This window comes from Chinchilla lanigera, unplaced genomic scaffold, assembly GCF_000276665.1.
Source record: "Chinchilla lanigera isolate Chin_1 unplaced genomic scaffold, ChiLan1.0 scaffold00061, whole genome shotgun sequence".
Taxonomy (NCBI): domain Eukaryota; kingdom Metazoa; phylum Chordata; class Mammalia; order Rodentia; family Chinchillidae; genus Chinchilla; species Chinchilla lanigera.
Window position 1 is genome coordinate 11,820,973 of NW_004955462.1, and position 18,422 is coordinate 11,839,394.

The 18,422-nt window shown below is 39.8% G+C and overlaps 1 protein-coding gene across 5 annotated transcripts in view; it reads right to left on the reverse strand.

Moving 5' to 3' along the window:
• Pbx1 (pre-B-cell leukemia homeobox 1) overlaps positions 1-18,422 on the reverse strand; it is a 305,901-nt gene that overhangs the window by 43,805 nt on the left and 243,674 nt on the right. For 3 of the 5 annotated variants that reach the window (XM_005398252.2, XM_005398250.2, XM_013521403.1), the window contains 2 exons: positions 17,989-18,101; positions 16,610-16,699 (listed from right to left, as the gene is read on the reverse strand). In XM_005398252.2, the coding sequence (XP_005398309.1) occupies positions 16,610-16,699; positions 17,989-18,101 (203 nt within the window). The remainder of the gene's footprint in view (positions 1-16,609; positions 16,700-17,988; positions 18,102-18,422) is intronic. The other 2 variants (XM_005398254.2, XM_005398253.2) reach the window with 1 other exon arrangement.

Here is an 18,422-nt window from a genome sequence, read left to right on the forward strand (position 1 = left end):
ATAAGACCAGCCTCAGAAAAGTTCAGATGCCAACCCCTGCCACTATCAAGCCACAACCCATCTGTGTGTTTTGGAGCAGACACACTCTACCCTCTAGAAATTGTACTTCTGCAGCGGGATCTACATTAGTGGCGCCACCTTGCCAGTTCAGGTAATATGTTTTCTCTTAATACTCACAATGCAAAGTCCTGGCCTAAGACCTAACTAATAAGATGGTCAATCTGGTCCCCATTTACTTGGTATGAGTGCAGACTCCTGTATTACAAGTCATCACTTCATAGTTCATCTGCCCTGTGAGGGATGCTCAATCAGGTCTACCTGCAGGATTCTCTGCCCCCTAGGACTGCAGGAGTGACTAGAGGTCAACTCCAAGGTCATGATCTGCTTTGGCTCCTACTTTGCTTTATCCTTTTCCAAATTAATCTGGTGCGAAAGCCAAGAATCAATACTGCTACATAAGGCATGTGAGACACTGAGGGCAGTTTTCCTTGTGTGCTCTGTTGCTCATATGCGATAGAAGATAGTGTACATTTTCCTGATTGCTTTCTCATTTCTGCTCAAAGTACAAATAGGAAAGTTACACAAAATGTTTCTGTATCCCATAGATTTATTCGGTCCTTACGCTACATGAACATACAGGAGGTTAAAACTTCAAGTTTGTTTTTACTTAACTTTTCAAAGGTTATCCTGATCTCCTGGCAAAGAAAAATAAGCTCAGCTTGATTCAGCTAAATAGAGATGTCTGAGTGCAGAGAATTCTATTTCTGTCTAAATAAACATCCTCTATCCTCACAACTGCACAAACTAAAACACATACTGTTAAACACATCAACACAATGCTAAAAACATGCACAATTTCCACATACTTCCTTATACTCACATACAGCTAATATATGCTCATAGCATCTATAGAATGTGCACGTGCACACACACACACACATATACACACAACAGCTGCTAATGCTGGAAAAGAGAAGATACACAAGGTGATAGATGATATGTTTGCGTATATAGCTGAATCTAGACAATTCAAGCAAAGGTAGTTTTTAAAACTTTCAGTGTAAATTACCTGACTGGCTGATCCTATACAGAACTGAATTCTTCTTCTTCCGTTTTTCTAACGTTTGATTTTGCTCTGGTTTTGCTGCCAACACTATTATTTACACAGGGCACACACAGAGATTGTGTACGCATTGTAAGACAAGTGGTGGCCACACGTGCAACACACACAGCCCGTCTGTGCACGTGCCCTTGCGGTGTAAAGCCTGAGGCTATTTACCATCACACAGGAAGCTAAATCTCTTACACTTTCCTGACCATCCAAGAGATAGCAATTACCCCAGATTATCAGAGCAACAATGACATGCCGTGTAAAGAGAGACACTGAGCCAACTCCACATCCCCAAGACTGGCATATTCAAGTACACTTAGGACCTTAATAGCAATTTACGTGCCATCACTGAGACAAAGCCACAAAGGCTCCGTTGGCAGCCTCTTATTTTGAAGCCTATTATTTGTGGGAGTTACAGGCTATAATCACAACAGAAACTTTCAAAACCCTTATCTTCCGTGACGCACCAAATCTATTTCAGAGCCATAATTGCTATGTCACTGGAGAGTTTGCTGCTTAATGCACTCAAATGCCATTTAGTGTTTGCAGGGTCATTACAGCCAAAAGAAGGGTGGGGGAGATATGGTGGGAAGCTGGGTGGGAGACGCAGATAGAAGATGTTGAAGGGGATGTGCTAGAACGAGGTGCTAACCTGCATCGTGCCTCATTTGCTTATGGGAGGATATTGCTGTTTGAAAATTCTATCTACCAACAAAAAGAAAGCAAGAGCTTGAAAATACTCTCCACACTCAAAAATGCTGAATTCATTGGCAAGCACCCTAGAGATGTCAGTGGATACTAGGGGGTGTCTTCTTTTACTTTGGGACTCTCGACCAAGCGTACGTATTTGATTTTTAAAATTTTGATGTTTTTCCATTTAAGTAGTGCTAAAAATCCCCGCAGTGGAAATCTTGCAGCTGTATTAAGGGCTGAAAGTCTGACTGAGCTTTTCTATACATGCACTGGTGTAGAATGAGAAAGGACAGGCAGATAATGGGGAGACGTTAGAGCTCAATATCCTAGAAGAATATGCTACTTACACGTGGTAAAAGAAGATTCACATAGAGCCCAAAGTAAGAGAAAACCCAACTATTCACTCCAAGGACTATTTCCTTGACACTAGTTTAGCTAGGATATTAAGGAAGCTTTTAAAGTATGTGTAGATTTTATTTCTTTAATATGGCTATCAATTAGCCAAGGGCATAGCTATTTAGTTTAATACTAGACATAGAGTAAATCTTCAAAGAAATTTTTAACTGACCAACACATTTGGCGGCTCCTAAAGGAGATTATCTAAAGATAATCTTCAGTTTCTTTTTTATAGCTCTTGAATTTTTGTAATAGACCAGAAATAAAGAAAACACCAAGCTAATTCTGATTGCAGGATAATTTTTTTCTTTTCAGAAAATCACTACAAGTATTACGAACAGTCCTGATTTCCCTCTGAAGAACTTTCCAGAGAAATATGATGAGAGGTAGAGTCTTATTCTGAGTCCTCTTTTGAAAACAGACTTCTCATGTACATGTTGGCCAAGTACAGAAGGATTAACACCCTTATTGTGTAAAAGTTCTTAGAAATGAATAAGAAAAAGATGAACATTTCAAGAATACATATAAAAGGCCAATAAACATGAAAAATGTAGAACCTCATTATTAATCAAAGGGATACAAATTAAAATAAAATAATTTACACAGATCCAAAAACTGTGAACATACTGTTATTGAGGATGTGGGGAAATGGAAATGATCATAAACTGCTAGCGGGAACCATAAATTAATAGAACTTTCTAGAAGAGCTTATAATACATCACAAAGACCTTAGACTTGTTCACATTCTTTGATCTAGCAATTGTATTTCTAGGAACTTACCCAAGGAAATAATAAAAATATGCACATCATTTTCTGTGTTATGAAATTTACCAGTGTCATTAATAATAGTAAAAAAAAAAAACTAACAACTATGCCCTTGCCCTCTAACAGTTTCCAATTGCAGTTATTTAAAGTTATGTTTGAGAAGAATGTTTAACAATATGGAAAATATTCATAATGTATTTTTAGCAAAATAAGTAGGTTACAGAATGATATGTAACTTTCCTATACCCACACCAAAAACATGTCCTTACGTACAAAGTGCTCAAAGGCCAGATGCAAAAAAACAAAACAAAAACAAAAACAGTGGTTTTCTTCTGTGTGATTTTCCTAAATTTTCCAAATTTTCTACTGTACATATTTTCTACTGAAGCACAAAGTAAACATAATATTTAAATAAAGCATAGGAGGAAAGTCCACTTCACACTTAGGTTTTGGATCTGTGAGGCAACTCTGGAGCTCACTGGAGAAGGAAAGACGACGTGACTTGTGGCTGAATACAAGAATCAGGTTGAAAGGCTGAGGAAACTAGGGCTTTTTTCTCCAGAGAGAAAGTTAGCAAGTGATTTCAGACAGACTTGGAAATAAAGTAGTTACCTATACAAGCTCTTAGTTGTTTTTCTCTTTTCACAAAAAATAAGGCCAAATGAAATACGCTCAACACAGAAATGAGCTTAGACATGATGGTGAATGGACACAGGTCTCCTCTCTATTTTCTCCGTCTTTATTCCCAGCACAATTACTGGTTAATAACAGATGGTAAGAAAATGCCTCCTGAACAAAGGAGTGAATGAGGGGAGGGATGTGGCATGGATTCAGCTCAAGGCCGCAGAGACAACATCCGCCTCACAGAGAAGTACAGAGAGGGGCTGGGGATTTAGCTCAGCAGCAAAGCACCTGCCTGGCAAGCGCAAGGTCGTGAGTTCGGTTCCTGGTACTGGAGAAAAACCAAAAAAAAACAAGTACGGAGAGAATAAAAGCCACAAACAGGTATCTAGGCTTTGAATAAATACCCATAAGAGAATTCTAGCATGAACTGGTGACAATTACAGTGTACAAAGTTGGAGGTAAAAGATGGGTACCAAGATATGGTAAATAGAAAGAAAAGGACTAAGAACAAAAAAGTTATTCTTTTGGGGGGAGAGATACTCTGCAAAAAACAAAAACGAAAGCAAACAAAAAAATATGCTTGTGGGGCTTATAGGTGAGCAGAAACTCCAACTACAATAGTCTACTTGCTGGTGGGAATCTATTCCTCCAAACCAAAAACAAAAACATGGCCACCACCAACAGTGGTAACGAGTTCAACTAGGTTCACTTCAAAAAGTATTCATTAAATACCTGTTATGTACCAGCCTTGAGTTAAGGGGTGATATACGAAACTGTAATTCCATTTTTCAAAAACTTGTGGTTTAGGTAAATACAGGCAAGTATTTGCAGAAATACAGAAAGGCATTCCCATGCCAAATGCAGAGTAGTATGTAGCACTAGAAGTACTTCCAGATGACAGGCCTGAGCAAGGTCAGATAAGATGAGTAGAATCTCAGGTTTTTCAATTACCATACAAGGCATGATTGAAAACTATGGTGAATGTTTAAATTAAAACAAATTACAGTAAAACATACATTGTCAAGAATGGAAGGAGAAGTGTGTCCAAAGCGAGAAAGAATATTCTGAAGGAAATTAATGGTGATATGTCTTTTACTCCAATACATTTAAAAATTTAAACAGTCACAGTACAACTTGATCACTTCTAGTTGATAAAAGGTTTAAAATGCAATTTCTATCAAATAAAAACATTACAGTGTATCCTCATCCACCTTATTCACTGGATCTGGCACTGTGAGATTTCTGGCTCTTCCCCATAGTCTAAATGATCATGAAACGTAAATGTTTGTAATCAGTTCAGGACACAGGAGCAGCCACAATAGTGCAACTAAAGACATTCATGAAAGAGGGCTTCTAGAACTGCTCAGAAAGGGGCAGGAATGATAGAATAAGAAAGTGTGTTTGAAGGGAGGGGAGGTATCTTGAGGGAGATTAGTGGAAATATATCTTTTACCATAGTATTCTTTTTTAGAATTTAAACATTCACTGAAGTGTTTGAACATACCTTGTAGGTCCTAGGATGTGGATTCTATGGCTGGAGAATTTTCACACCAAATATTGCCAATAGGAAAGGATAATCATAATGGGACAAGAGAGCAAGAGAGTAGACATTTATATCACCAGGTACTTCAGAAACTTAGGGTGTAGAGGAGAGATGAAAAGTAGCAGGTCAAGCACCTGATATTTTTCAAAAGTTAAAATCATTACATGAGAAAAGGAATGAAAATGGACATCTTGCAGGTCCATTTTGTTAACTTTCCAAAAAAAATTATTATGGTATTGTGCTCTGATACCTGGTTCCCCTACCACCTCATCTAATCAAAAAATTTTTTGGCTGATATATTTTTCAAAAGTCCTAATTATTTTAATAAGTTGAATTAAGTAAATGAATGCATATCGAGCACCTAGTACATAAAGTCAATAAGTGTTAAGCGTTAGTACAATTATTAAGTGTCATTTTAGCTTATTAATTTTCTATCCTTATTGTTTTCAAATTGTTCCTTAATTTACTGCTTTATATGACTCCTTTATTTTATTATTACTTGAACTATTTTTTTAATCGTTGTAACTACCTTCTTAGCTGATGGCAGTATTTATTCAAGTGCTCATCCTGGCTTACTTTATGTTTTTATTATTCTATTTAGTACACGTGTACCTTAATTGCTTTCAACCTTCATTTTGTCATTTCACATGCACTTTTATCACTCTGCCAATTTTATTCTTCCATTTGCTCTCTTCACATTTCTACTTTTCTTATTACTTTGCTTCTTTTAATTTTGCAATTCTTGTCATATATGTTTTTTCTATTTAATTTTTCTAACATTTTCCATGCTGCATTCTCTTTGCACTTCAGCACATTTATTCTTCTAAAAATCACAAATGTTGCACATCACAAAGAGCAGAGACAGCCCTGCCGAGTCTGGGCTCAGTAAGCTGGGGTGGCTCCTGTCTGCCCTTCCAGCAGGGTTTGAGGAGACTGCGCCTTCTGCAGGTGTTAGTTCAGTTCAGTTAGCGGGTGTGTTCCAACTTTCTAAAACATGTACCATCTATTAATTTCACAGGCAAAAGTTTTCTCTTTCATTTAAGCATCCCCCAGATGAAGATTAGCTATAGATATAGATATAAAGATACAGATATTTCATACCTAGATTACTGGGTGGTATTGATTTCTTTTATAATGAACCACCAATCTCTCTGAGGCACTGAATCTGAAGTCATCTCTGTTGTCTCTCCCATGTCTCTCTGGGTCCCCAACTAAGCTGTCTAAACAAACATGAGACAATCGATGTGTATCTGGGAAATCCCTATCTTTACAATTTTCCGTATTTAATAAATGAATAGACTTAAACTTTAAGCTTTCAATAAAGCACACACAACAGAATATTCAGAACTGAGTTTTTGTGGTATTTTACCTTTTTTGGGGGGGTACTACTGGGAATCAAACTCAGGACCTTGCGCTTGCCAGGTAGGCGCTTGTGCCACTGAGCTATCTCCCCAGCCCCTCTGTGGTGTTTTAAATATGAAATTTCAAAATATTAATTACTAGGCAACATAACAGATGCTCATGCGGTTCTCACCAACTTCCTTCACTTAATGTTAGACTCAGGCCCCATCTGAATAAAGGGAACCGATAGAGGCACTGGGGTTTGGCTGACCTGTGTCCACACCGTGGCTCTCTCACTTACTGGCTACTCACTTACTGGGTAAACTATTTCACCTTTCTATGACCTGAGCTGCTCATCTATAATACAGGGTTGCTAATGTTTATATAGACTGATGCTAGTAACACTTGGTCAAGGTTAGAAGTTAGTCCTGTTAATATGGATATTTTGGTGGAGACTCAAATTAGCCCTAGAACTTTAATCTTGTAATGAGTGGTGATTTTGATCCCTTAGCTCTTTAGGAAAAGCACCAAGCCCTCAGTACTTGTGTTAGGTCTCTCAGTACCTTAGGCCCTGGTGAGACAAGAACCTGGGGCTTCCTGTATCTGAGCACCCTATGTCTTCTCCTTATAGTGTCCTCCTAGGCTGAGGTTGGCTGGGGATGGGTTTTCACACTCCCAGGACAGGCCCCTTCCCTCAGGAGATGCACGACAGTCTTAGGCAGGTATATGACTTTGAAGAAATAAAAAGTTTGTGTAACTTTAGGAAGGCAACGGAAAATATGTACTGGACTTCAAGCTAAAGGACCCTAGAGAAGAAAGGAGAGGCATGGCCAAAGAAGAAAAGGAGAGATGTAATATTTTACAAAGAAAGGCATTCACTCTGCCATTTAATTTTCAAACGTGGTAAGTTTCTACTTTTACATAGTTCAAAAACTTTTACTAAAACTAGATGCAAGTTCCTTTAAAAGCATGCCAGATCAGAACCCAAAGTAAATGTAAACCATGTTATTCGATATAAAATGGCTTTTAAAGCAGCAATTGGCTTTAAAACAGTATGAAAGGAAAGAAACCCACTAGCCCCCAAGAGGAGGAGGGGAAGCTCAGACAACCTAGAGAAGACCAGACTATTCTGTGGATAACTCTGAGCTTGGTCCTTCTTTTTTGAGGGAGGTAGTTGTTTTTGTAAACTACATTAAAGGGGGAAATACAAGAAGAGAACTTAAACATGAGTAATGCATTTGTTAAAACTCTGAAAATGTATACTTATTTGCACATTGTGCAAAATTTTGATACAAAATTTTTTTTAAAATCCTGTAAATAAATATTAAACACTAGCTGATAATATAGATGTCATTAGTATTAATTAAAGGGAAATGTACTATTGTTTATAATTTACTTTGAAATGTGTGAAAACAAAACGAAGTAAAGCAGGGTGGATTGATAGATAGATGATTGAATGGAAGGGTGCAAATATGTATGTACTAGTTTCTCTAGTTTCTCAATCTTTCTTATATGTTTGGAAAGTTTCAAAATAAAATTTTGGAAAATTTAAAACAGGTCATGCCCTTAATGCACAGAAAACAAAGTTAATTTCTTCTCTTAGGGAAGCCCTAGGCAGAATTTAAAGACTTGATGCACCAGAGAAGAGCTTCTCAAATGTAATGTGCTTAGAAATTACCAGGGGATCTGGTTACATTGCACAATTTGATTTAAGAGGTCTGGGTGGGTCCTGAGACGGAGAATCACAAGACTGTAGGTGATGCTGTGGGTGTACAGGCCACACTGTGAGTGGACTAGCGGGTTTGGGAGGACCAACAGCAAAGCGAAGGCTGCTAGTAAAGGACTATGTCTTCCAGGAGACCTAAAATTGAGGCTGGACCTCACCTAGGACCCACAGTGGGCTCAGAAGTCTGTCTGCTGAGGCTCGAACAATTACAACTAGGTGAATCAGGGGCTGAAATAGTTGAAAATGACTGCAATACGAGCCATAGTAAAGCAGAGGATTCTATATTTATACTTTAAATCTTCCACCATATTATTTCATTGCTTAAAGCATATTACGCTAATCTGAGCTAACTTCTTAAACATGGTTAGTTTTTAATGAAGAGTTCTACTTATTTTAAGAAGGATTTATTTAAGCGGAAACATGCTTTCCTGCGTTTTGTGTTAGGGCACCATTTTTCATAGCATGCCATACTTCTACCACAAGCATGCCACTTCTGGTGGCTACCAAATGACTCGTAGAACAGCTGAAACTGCGCTGTCTAGTGTGGCAGCCACTAGCCACATGTAACTAAATTTAAATTAATTACATAATGATCACAATCCTCAAGGGGAGTTGGTACTTTTACAAAACATGTACTGTGAACGTATACTAAAAAAAATAAAGATCGAAAAAAATTAAATTAATTGCAGTTAGACAAAATTAAAAATCCATTTTCATAGTTTCATTAGTCACATTTCAAGTCCTCATGAGCCATGTGTTGTTAATCATTAATTTATGGGACAGGGCTACAATGGACCATTCTTACCAGTATAAAAACAGTTAAATAGCATGGTTCTAGAAAGACAAACTTCTGCTATTGTCGCTTGCAAAATTTATAACAATGCCAGTCATGTGGATAAGCAGGTAATACTTTAGTTGATAGAAATATATTTATATGTGTATATATACCATATATATGTAAATGCCTCTTATAATGGCCATTTCCAAAACTGTTTAAAAATAGTATATTGTATGGATTATGCTTGGTGATGTAGTTCTCTATCAGAAAACAAGTTCACTGAGCCACATAACTTCCAGCCCTTTTAGTTTTCCGTGACTTTAGGAAGTGCAGAATCATGTCCTATTAATGTCTGAATTCCTAGTGTGGACTACTAGAAGATTCTCAACCAACATTTGTTGAATAAAACATTCATTCATATATTTACTCACTCTGTCAAACTGGAACATATTTAGATATTTAGAAATCTAAATATTTAATATTTAGAAATGCAGAAAAGAATTTCCCTAAACTCTACAAGAGCCAGAGATGAATATAGATTTTTAAACAGTTCCCACTTTTACAAAAACAGTGGGGATTTCCTAAGAAAAAAGTCTAACATTCTACCTAAAAACTAGTTTGTCTCAGAAAGTGGATTACCTTTCTAGAATGTAAGGAGGAGCAAGAAGACCACTTTCAGAATTCCACGCTAATGTTTCTCAAAATTAAATTCTGCTTATTTAAGTTTCTTCATATTTACTGAAATATAGAGATGTCCTGCCACTTTCAGAGGCAACAATAGAAACAACACCCCCTTTTGAGGTTGTGATTTTTCTTTGTGGAGCAGATGGCCAGACCAACCTGCATGTGGAACAACTACCCAGGTCCTAGCCAAAGGATGGCAGGTCTATGGGCCAAAGGTGGACCCAGCTGGGCAGAACACCACAAGACACCACCTCCAAGGAAAGCAGCATGGGGCACACTGTCATCTCACAGGCAGGAATCTTCCCAACAGCACAACTTTCTCTTCTGTTTATGGCTTGGACATATTTTTCTTCCTCTTGAATTTTCTTAGGAATGGAAAAATAATCATTGCTTAACCTTTGTTATGGTTTGGATCAAAAATGTTCCCCCAAAGCCTCATGCGTTCAGAAGCGAGGCTTCTGGAAGGTGACTGGATCATGAGGGTGTAATTCACTGAAGATTTCATAGCTGAATGGGGAGCATGAAAGATGAGTGAGATGAGATGAGATGAGATGAGATGAGATGAGATGAGATGAGGAGAAAGCAGAAGCTCTTCCCCTCTTTCTCTGCTTCCTGGCTTCATGAAATGAGCTGCCTTTCTCCGCCACACCTCTGTACTGTGACTTTTCTGCCTCATCAAAGGCCAAAATTCAACAGCACCAGCTTAACTATGGCTCCTAAAACCAGGAGCCACCTTTCCTCCTTAAACTGTTATTCTCAGCTATTTTGTCACAGTGATGCCAAGCTAGTGCCACTTCAGAACAGGCTTTCCACAATACCAGCTCAACTGAGTCCTTTTGAGGGACACTGCCTTACCCATAGTCACATAGTAGAAGTAGAAGGTACACACATGCACGTATACATGTGTACACACAGAGGAAGTGATTACATCACTAAGTTTGAGACAAAGTCCATTGTAATTCTATGCAGAGATAAGAAGCCTTCAGAAAAGGATGCATATTACTGCAGAACTTGAGTCCATGGTATGTCTCTTTGTTGGGGGTGGTACCTACCGTACTCAAACCATTGCTAATGATTCTGAATTCCTCTTTTGCTATGTAGTTTAACTTCAAATTCCCTCCTAGACTACAGAGTTGGTTGGCTCGTTTGTCATAATCTTCCAAGAATAAGAAGTCTAATCTGAGACAAGGCATTAAATGAATCTAAAAGGGAAAATATATCTGACTGGATCAAGGTTTTATATTAAAGCAGGTATAGGATTTCTGTGCCTTGACATGGATATAACATGATATAGCCTCATTCCCCAAAATCAAAATTGTTCAGTTTATTGCATGACTCCACGAATGATTGAATAGGTGAATGAATGAATGAGCCATTGACTAATTTAACCTCACTTTTTTTCCTTTAAGACCTTTTACTTGGTATCTAGGGAAAAACAAAGAATTTCATGCGAAATTACAATAGTGCGAAGTTTTTGTTTCTTCAACTGCTATAGGCTAAAAAATGCTTTTCTGGCCTGAGATACAGGAGTTGATATGGTGTTAAGTTTTAAAGATCTTCTGGTGTAAGAAGCAAAGAGTTCTGTCCTGGAAGAAAGCCAGGCTGTGAGGTATCTTGCATTTCCCTGATGTCTTTGAACCTTTAGGTGTCTGGTCTGTGGCTCAGTGCCCTCCATTCATCTCAGTGCCTTCACTCTTCCAGCCTGGGGTTTTTCTCTAGTCCCTGGTCAGAGCACCAGAAGGTATGCAAAGGCAACCAACCAGAAAGCACATCTGGTACAGTGTAATCTCTTCAACATTCAGATTCAGTTTCTTAAAGGAGAAGAATTAAAACTTAGAATAATTCAAATGAGTTTTTAAAGATTTGCATATGAATTTTAATTATTACCCTCACTTCCCAGTCCTACAATTTCACATGTGGCAACATCTTAATACATACTTTAAGTGGAAGGAGGGCTCTCAGAGGTAGTTAAGAAAGAATCACCATCATGGCATGTGGCCAAGTGTTTCTAAGTAACCCCTGTGATATTCAAATGCCTGAAATGCCTTCACTTAAATTGGTGGACTTTTTTGGTCCTGATTTCTATTCTATTTACTTCCTTAGTAAATATTCTTTTTTCCTCCCTTTCTAGGAGGAAAAAAGAAAACAAAACAAAAATGCCCTTATTATGGTTTACAAAGATAAAGCTTTATTTCTATTTCCACTATTATTATTAGAACAAAGCAAAATTAATGAATTTTTTTCTCTGTCATAAATGGATGTGAATGGCATGTTGCCTTTATAAAGATAACAGGAACATTTTACTTCCATTTTCACCAAAATTTTTGAAAAATGTATGTTCAAGACTGCCTAAAGCACATTCACTCCCTTAATTCACATTTTAAAACAATTAACAAAAAATTGCCTCACCCTGCAGGGTAAGCTTTCTGCTATTACAAATTAGAGGATTTCAAAGAAAAAGTTCATGGAGCAAGGGCCTCTCCTTCTTCTTCACTTAGGTTTTTAAGGTACAATTTAAGGGTGGGCTGGCAAGGTAGTGCGCATACAATTCTACCACTGACAAAGACTCCCGAGTGTATGCAGCTAGTAAATTTTATACTGAAGCAACCACACAGAGAGGTAAAATGAAAACTTCTGAATTTCAAGTAGTCCCCACGTTCCACCAGGCTGTCCTTGGGCAGTCCAGTCCCACGGGTAAGAGGAGAGGAGGGCAATGACAACCCTGCTAGCTACAGCGACCACTCCCCGCACAGGCATTTTTTGTAGATTCTTCTAGGATAGGAGGATGGGGACCCTTCTAGGACAGAAGGAGCTAGTGGAATCAATGAGATGAGTCTCTCAATTAAAATCATCACTACATAACTTCATATATTTAATGCTGAGTTGAATTTCATTGTCTGAGAAAACGCAATGGTGCACAAGTTTATGGAGCATTTTCTACAAAGGAAGATTTAAGAACATTTCTGGATTTAAAAGACAGCATATGTATAGGAAGGGAAGCCTTTTAAATAACAGCTATTACTAGAAATCTTACAGCTGATACACAAGATATGTGTAGTGGTCATTAAATTATATTTTTAATTTAGTAGAATCTTTCTGGTACCCATTTGCTCTATTTATCAAGCAAACATATTGTAAGAAACAAATATATACATTTTTGTACCAAACACATTTGCAGGAGTGAGACACAAAGATAAGTGAGTATGTTCTGTGCACTTATGTATAATACAGGTGTGTGTGTGTGTGTGTGTGTGAGAGAGAGAGAGAGAGAGAGAGAGAGAGAAAGAGGGGAATGGCAGAGAATAGCAAAGGGCTAAGAAGAAGAAAGATGCCACGGAGGAGCTCAGGACAGTAAGTGTGATTCTGATGGTGGAAGTGGGTGGAGAAGGTGGTGAGGGAATTAAAGGACATTTATGAGGGTGCCCCGTGTAAGTAAACATTGAGGCAAAACTTAAGTGTGTAATCAGGTAAAGATGAAAAGCATCCAGAGTATATTTTGACGAAAAGGTGAAGGAAACGTAGGTAGGCTAGGGCCACACTATGGGAGATTCTGAATGCTGGACTGAGGGATTGAGTTTGCTTAGGCATATGGTAAGGACCACAGATGATTTCTGAGCAAGGACTGACAAAATTCAGGAGGGCATGAGCAGGAGAGAGGAGAAACTAAAGACAGCAACAGTGATTAGGAAGTAATTGCAGAAGTCTAGTTAATGAACTATTTCTAGAACTAGATTCATGGCAGGGGGAGTGGAAAGAAAGACAGGGATAGCTGAGCGACCTTTAAGTATGTCTGACTGACAGAGAAGGGAACACTCCCTGCATTACTTAGAGCCACTCTAAACCCGTTAAGTGTTGCCTGTTGTCATAAGGGAACTCTGAGTACTAAAGGAGGTGTAATTTAACACTCATGGTGGCTAGGGAAGGGGGTCTTTAGGCTTTGCAGAACTCTGTATCCATCTCAAAAGCATGCCTTTCCATCAGAAGAGAAAAAAAAGTGACAACTGTGTCCTACCCCATCCTCACTGGGAACTACCTACTGTGAAAACTGCTTACACAAGAGGAGAAAAAAGGTCAAATTAGAAAGTTATCACTTATAACATTTCATACTGCATTCATGTGGAACAATTTATGCTTTGCCAAGCCCTTTTCTACTTATTTTCTCATTTTCCCTAAAGCAGCCCTTGAGGTATTCAGGATGAGAACGACTGGCCCGATTTTTTTAGAGGAGGAATTTGACACTTGCACCTGGGGTCCCAGGGCCGGTATTTCCCAACTCACCTGATGAGATTCTTAGCACACACCTTGCAATCCTCTTGCTGTTGTGCTCGGTTACAGGCAAGTGCTCTGCACTTTATAGGGCTTAAAACAGACACTAGTTGGATAAGATATGGGTGCTGTGGAAAATCAGCCAGGGAGTGGATAAAGGCTGCCCAGAAAATGTCCTCCACCAAATGAAACAATATCCAGAGCCCAGCTGGGAATTCCACTGCTGCTTTGGGTTTGGGGACTGTTTATTTTTATTTCTTGGCTCAAACCTTTCATTCCTGTCCTTGTCTCTTCTTTCTTCTCTCTCTCTCTCTCTCTCCCGCTCGATCTCCTTGCAGCCACAGCCCTGTTCTGTACATACACACGACCCAGCATTTCACACCACAATCTAAAAATATCCCTCGGTAGAAGCTTACTCTCTTGCAGGTGGCATAATGTAAAATTGATACCAAAGGTACATATAATATCCTGACCAGTCTTTGATTCATTTGGCCTGTAAGTTAAAGACCCAGAAAGAAAATAACCACAATTCACAGGGAAAAAAACCCTAATGCAAAGCGAGAGACTCTTTCAAGTGGCATTTTCAAGCCGTTTTTGTGGTGGGCTTATGTGATCAGACATAATTGTCTGCACATGTTTGGTTACACTGTTTCAGAAATGACTTCCAGCCCACCCGAAGACGTCAGAAGGGTCAATGTTGAGCCTCCAGAGTCTGAGTGCGGCTCTTTTCTGTGAGGCTCAGTTAGGAAAGAAAGATGCCAAAGAGCAGAAGTGTCAGACCCATTTCCTTCTGGACTTTCTTCAGTAATTTTTCACTATGCGTGTATTCTAGTCCTCACATGCTTGTGTTTTCCTTATGTTGCTCTCTCCCACGTATGCACACAACAAAGCTTTGTCTGGAAAATCTGTCTTATATCCCACACAAAGTCTTAGGAAATACATAAATGCACATGTGCTTAATGCCACACCCCAGAACTACTTCATTCCTTTGGAATCCAGTTTGGAGAATATACTTCTGCACCAAGATATCTTATGTTCTTCTAAGCAGGCATCCCAGCCAGCCAGCCATTGACATGGCAATAATAAACATCGTTAGCATAAGCACAAGATGAGAAGAATCCCCTTACTCTGGAAATCCTTTCTAGAAGGTTACATGATTTGCCAAAGTATGTTTAATAGGGTTGACTCTATGATGTGTCCTTCATCCCAAAGAAGGGCTTGCCAAATACTATGGAAACTTAGAAGCAATTCTGCCTGAAGAAGGTAGGACATAAAGAATTAATTATAAATGGTCTCAAGAGTCACCAAGACAACTGCTGGTGATTACCCAGCAATCTTCTCAATATCCTCATCAAATCATTAGCTTAACCATGTTGAATTGTCTAAGGATGGGGAGTTCTTGACTTATAAAGGCAGCCAATTCCATTTTCGGAGAGAACTCTGCCACACTCATCCATCAGAAGTTCAAGTGAAGTCCTTTCTACTCTGTGCTCTGATCCTACCCCCTTTAGATCACTGCTGATGAATCTATTCCCTCTATAAGATGGCAGCTGGTCTAAAGCCATTATGTACCACCTATATCTTCTCATTTAAGGAGTAGTAGTTCTAAATTTTTTCAACCAACCTTTCCTCATAGGATGAAATAGTTGGAATTGCCTTGACTCCTTCCAGACTAGCCATGATCAGGTATGATTTGACTAATGCAGAGTTCAAAGAGCCATCCCCTCCTTCACTGTGGACATCATACCTCAATTAAAGGTCATGGGTACTCTAATGAATCATGCCTATCTTGCCTTCTTTCCATCCCTAATTTACTTTAGTGCTAATATAAAAATAACAATAAAAATGATCCTTATCTACCAACCACATCTTTCTTCATTAGTCTTGAGCCAACAGCTCTCCTGGGGCCTCTCGTGACCTCTAAATGCTCAGAAAATCAAACCCGTTCTAAAGAACAGCCTCCTTTTCCAGGCTGTCCTCTTGTCCCAGCTTGCTGTCACCGCTGCTGAGAGAGCAGACGATTGATCTGAGAAATCAAGTTGGATTGCTGTCCCAAATCTACACCCGGGTCTCCTTGTGTCTGTCTGATCGATTTCACTCTGTGCGACATAGCTTGTCGCTACGAATTTTCATGCTAGTCAGGAGCCGCCAGTGCACCCAAGAACAAGTGGAAGATGGCCTGCACCCCTCCCCATCCCTCCGATACACCCAGCTTCTGTGTCAGAAATTTGTTTTCAAATCATCTATTGCCAGATTGGAAAAAGGTCTGTTTCTTTCTTTTTTTTTTTTAAGGCCACAAACCTGGGTGTGATGGATTTGGCCACTGGGTTTCCTCCCCAGGTTTCCCAGCCCCAGCTTGTGGTGACATTTCCTACCACTGTTGTACTAGGTGTCACCTGTTTAGCAGCTCCTCTCAGCTGAGTGTATGTGGCCGCAGGTGCCATGCAAACACTGATGGGGCCTGACAGCCCTAGACGCCAGCTGCCTGCACGAAGCCTGCCCAGTCGCCACTTTTTCTGTGGGCAGGATGCTGCCCGTGGCATGACCGATACAGAAACAAGAAACTAGGTGACCGGAAAGCTAAGACAAGTCCTACTAAGTGGCATTCTGGGCCCTATGGCTTTGAAATAATTGGGAGTGATAGAATAAAAACAAAGGGTCGGGGGAGTCTTGTTTTCTTACACTGATGCCCTGCGGACTGTACATCTGACTGGCTGCGAGTCCGTCACTGTATCCTCCTGTCTGGCTGATAACATGGCGAAGGGTATCCACCTAAACAGAGAACAACAACAGAGAAGAAATTAGTTCGGGAGATGTCAGGGAAGGGAGGCACATCACTGTCTTACAGGCTACCATTTGGGCAGGCCAGATTTATGCAATCATTCGCAGACATTCTTCTTGAGGAAGAAGTGTCCATTAGGAGGAGGTGGGGACTCTTGTTAATGCCAATTCCATCATCAGCTCGGAGTTCAGCAAGAAGTAAATGATGAAGGCAAACTGGGTTTCCAGCCTTGAAACTAATTCCACAGTGCTGCATGACACAGGGGCAGGAAAGGGCGCACAGGGGAAAGAGAATAAAGACATTTCTCTTTCTGTTTTTCTTCCCTGTAGATCATCCTATACAGCTTCTCCTTTGTTGAGTATCCTATAGCAATTAATTTTCTATAATTTAAAGGAGGCTTGGGCAGCCACCTCACAGAGAACAAGAATGTGACTAAGACCACAAGGCTTTGCGGGCTTTAAAGATGGCCAGTTGTTTGGTCCCTTGACCAGTGTTTGATTGGATCACTTCGAACCTGTCTCCAGGTGGTGTTTTCTGAGTAAGGGGCTGAAGCCCTGGCCTGCTGGTCTACCCCAAGTACATAGTGTTTCTTATTTCCCAGGCAGGGTGGGAAATTGGATCGACATGGTTCGGAACTTCCCTGTAACTCTGATCCAGAGCAAATAGCTTTATACTCTCGCATCATACTTCACCTCGGGACGCCTTCCTGAGGTGTCACAGAGGCAGCCAGATTACAAAGGAGCGCTGAGGTTTTATACCTGACTCGATTTTTACTCTCCAACATGGACTCATGACCAGAAACTCAAGCCCACTGACCTCAAGGATAACTTGGTTTTAAAGCTTACAATGAAAACATGGGCTGGTGACATATTTGCCTATTCATTTTTTCCTTACTTTGGCAAATATTGAATATGGAAAAATCAACCAGTGAGAAGGAGACCTAAAAATGGAGACAGTGGACTGAACTCCTCTTCCCTTTCCTTTTAGTCAATAAAGAATAGGCTGGTCCACTTGCCTAATATGTCTTGGTCACTTCACACTGTACTTGCTGTCCCCTCTCTCAGCTTCCTAGTGTGAGTGACAAGCCAGAGCCAAACACATTCACAAAGTGTGGACAAGATTCCCTAAAACAATGGTTGTCTTCGTTTTAGTTTGGTTGAGTTTGGTTTCCCCCTTTCTTTTTCTTTCCCTCTCTCTGGATAGAAGCAGGAAGCCAATATGACTGAGGGCGCTTGGACTCTAGTGCATCCGCTTGGCAGCATATTGGCTGGGTCCCTACCTGTGATTGCACGTTCGCTCCAACCTGGGCCCCTTGGTAAGAATCCCCATTGAGTGACTGCACGCTCATGAACAAATCTCCAGAGTTTGACATGTTAAAAGAACTGGAAGAACCTGGAAAGGAAAGAGTGAGGCACCTGAATCACAGAAAGGAAAAGGCTCAACCCCCGCAACTAACAGCCAAGAGGAAGAATGACATGCAAAGCAACCCCCAAATAAAAACTAAAATAACAATAACATCAACAGAGTCTGGTTAGTAGCATGAAGAACAGAGCAAGCAATAAAGGGTGCATGTTGTTGGTGTTATATGAAGCCACACCTTACTCTATGCTGTCGATGGGGACTGCCTCTGCTTAGCAAGTTCAAGTTGAGAAAGGGAACATTTATTCTTCTCAACTTACTCTATTGCAGATCTCTCTTTCATGCCTCTGAAAT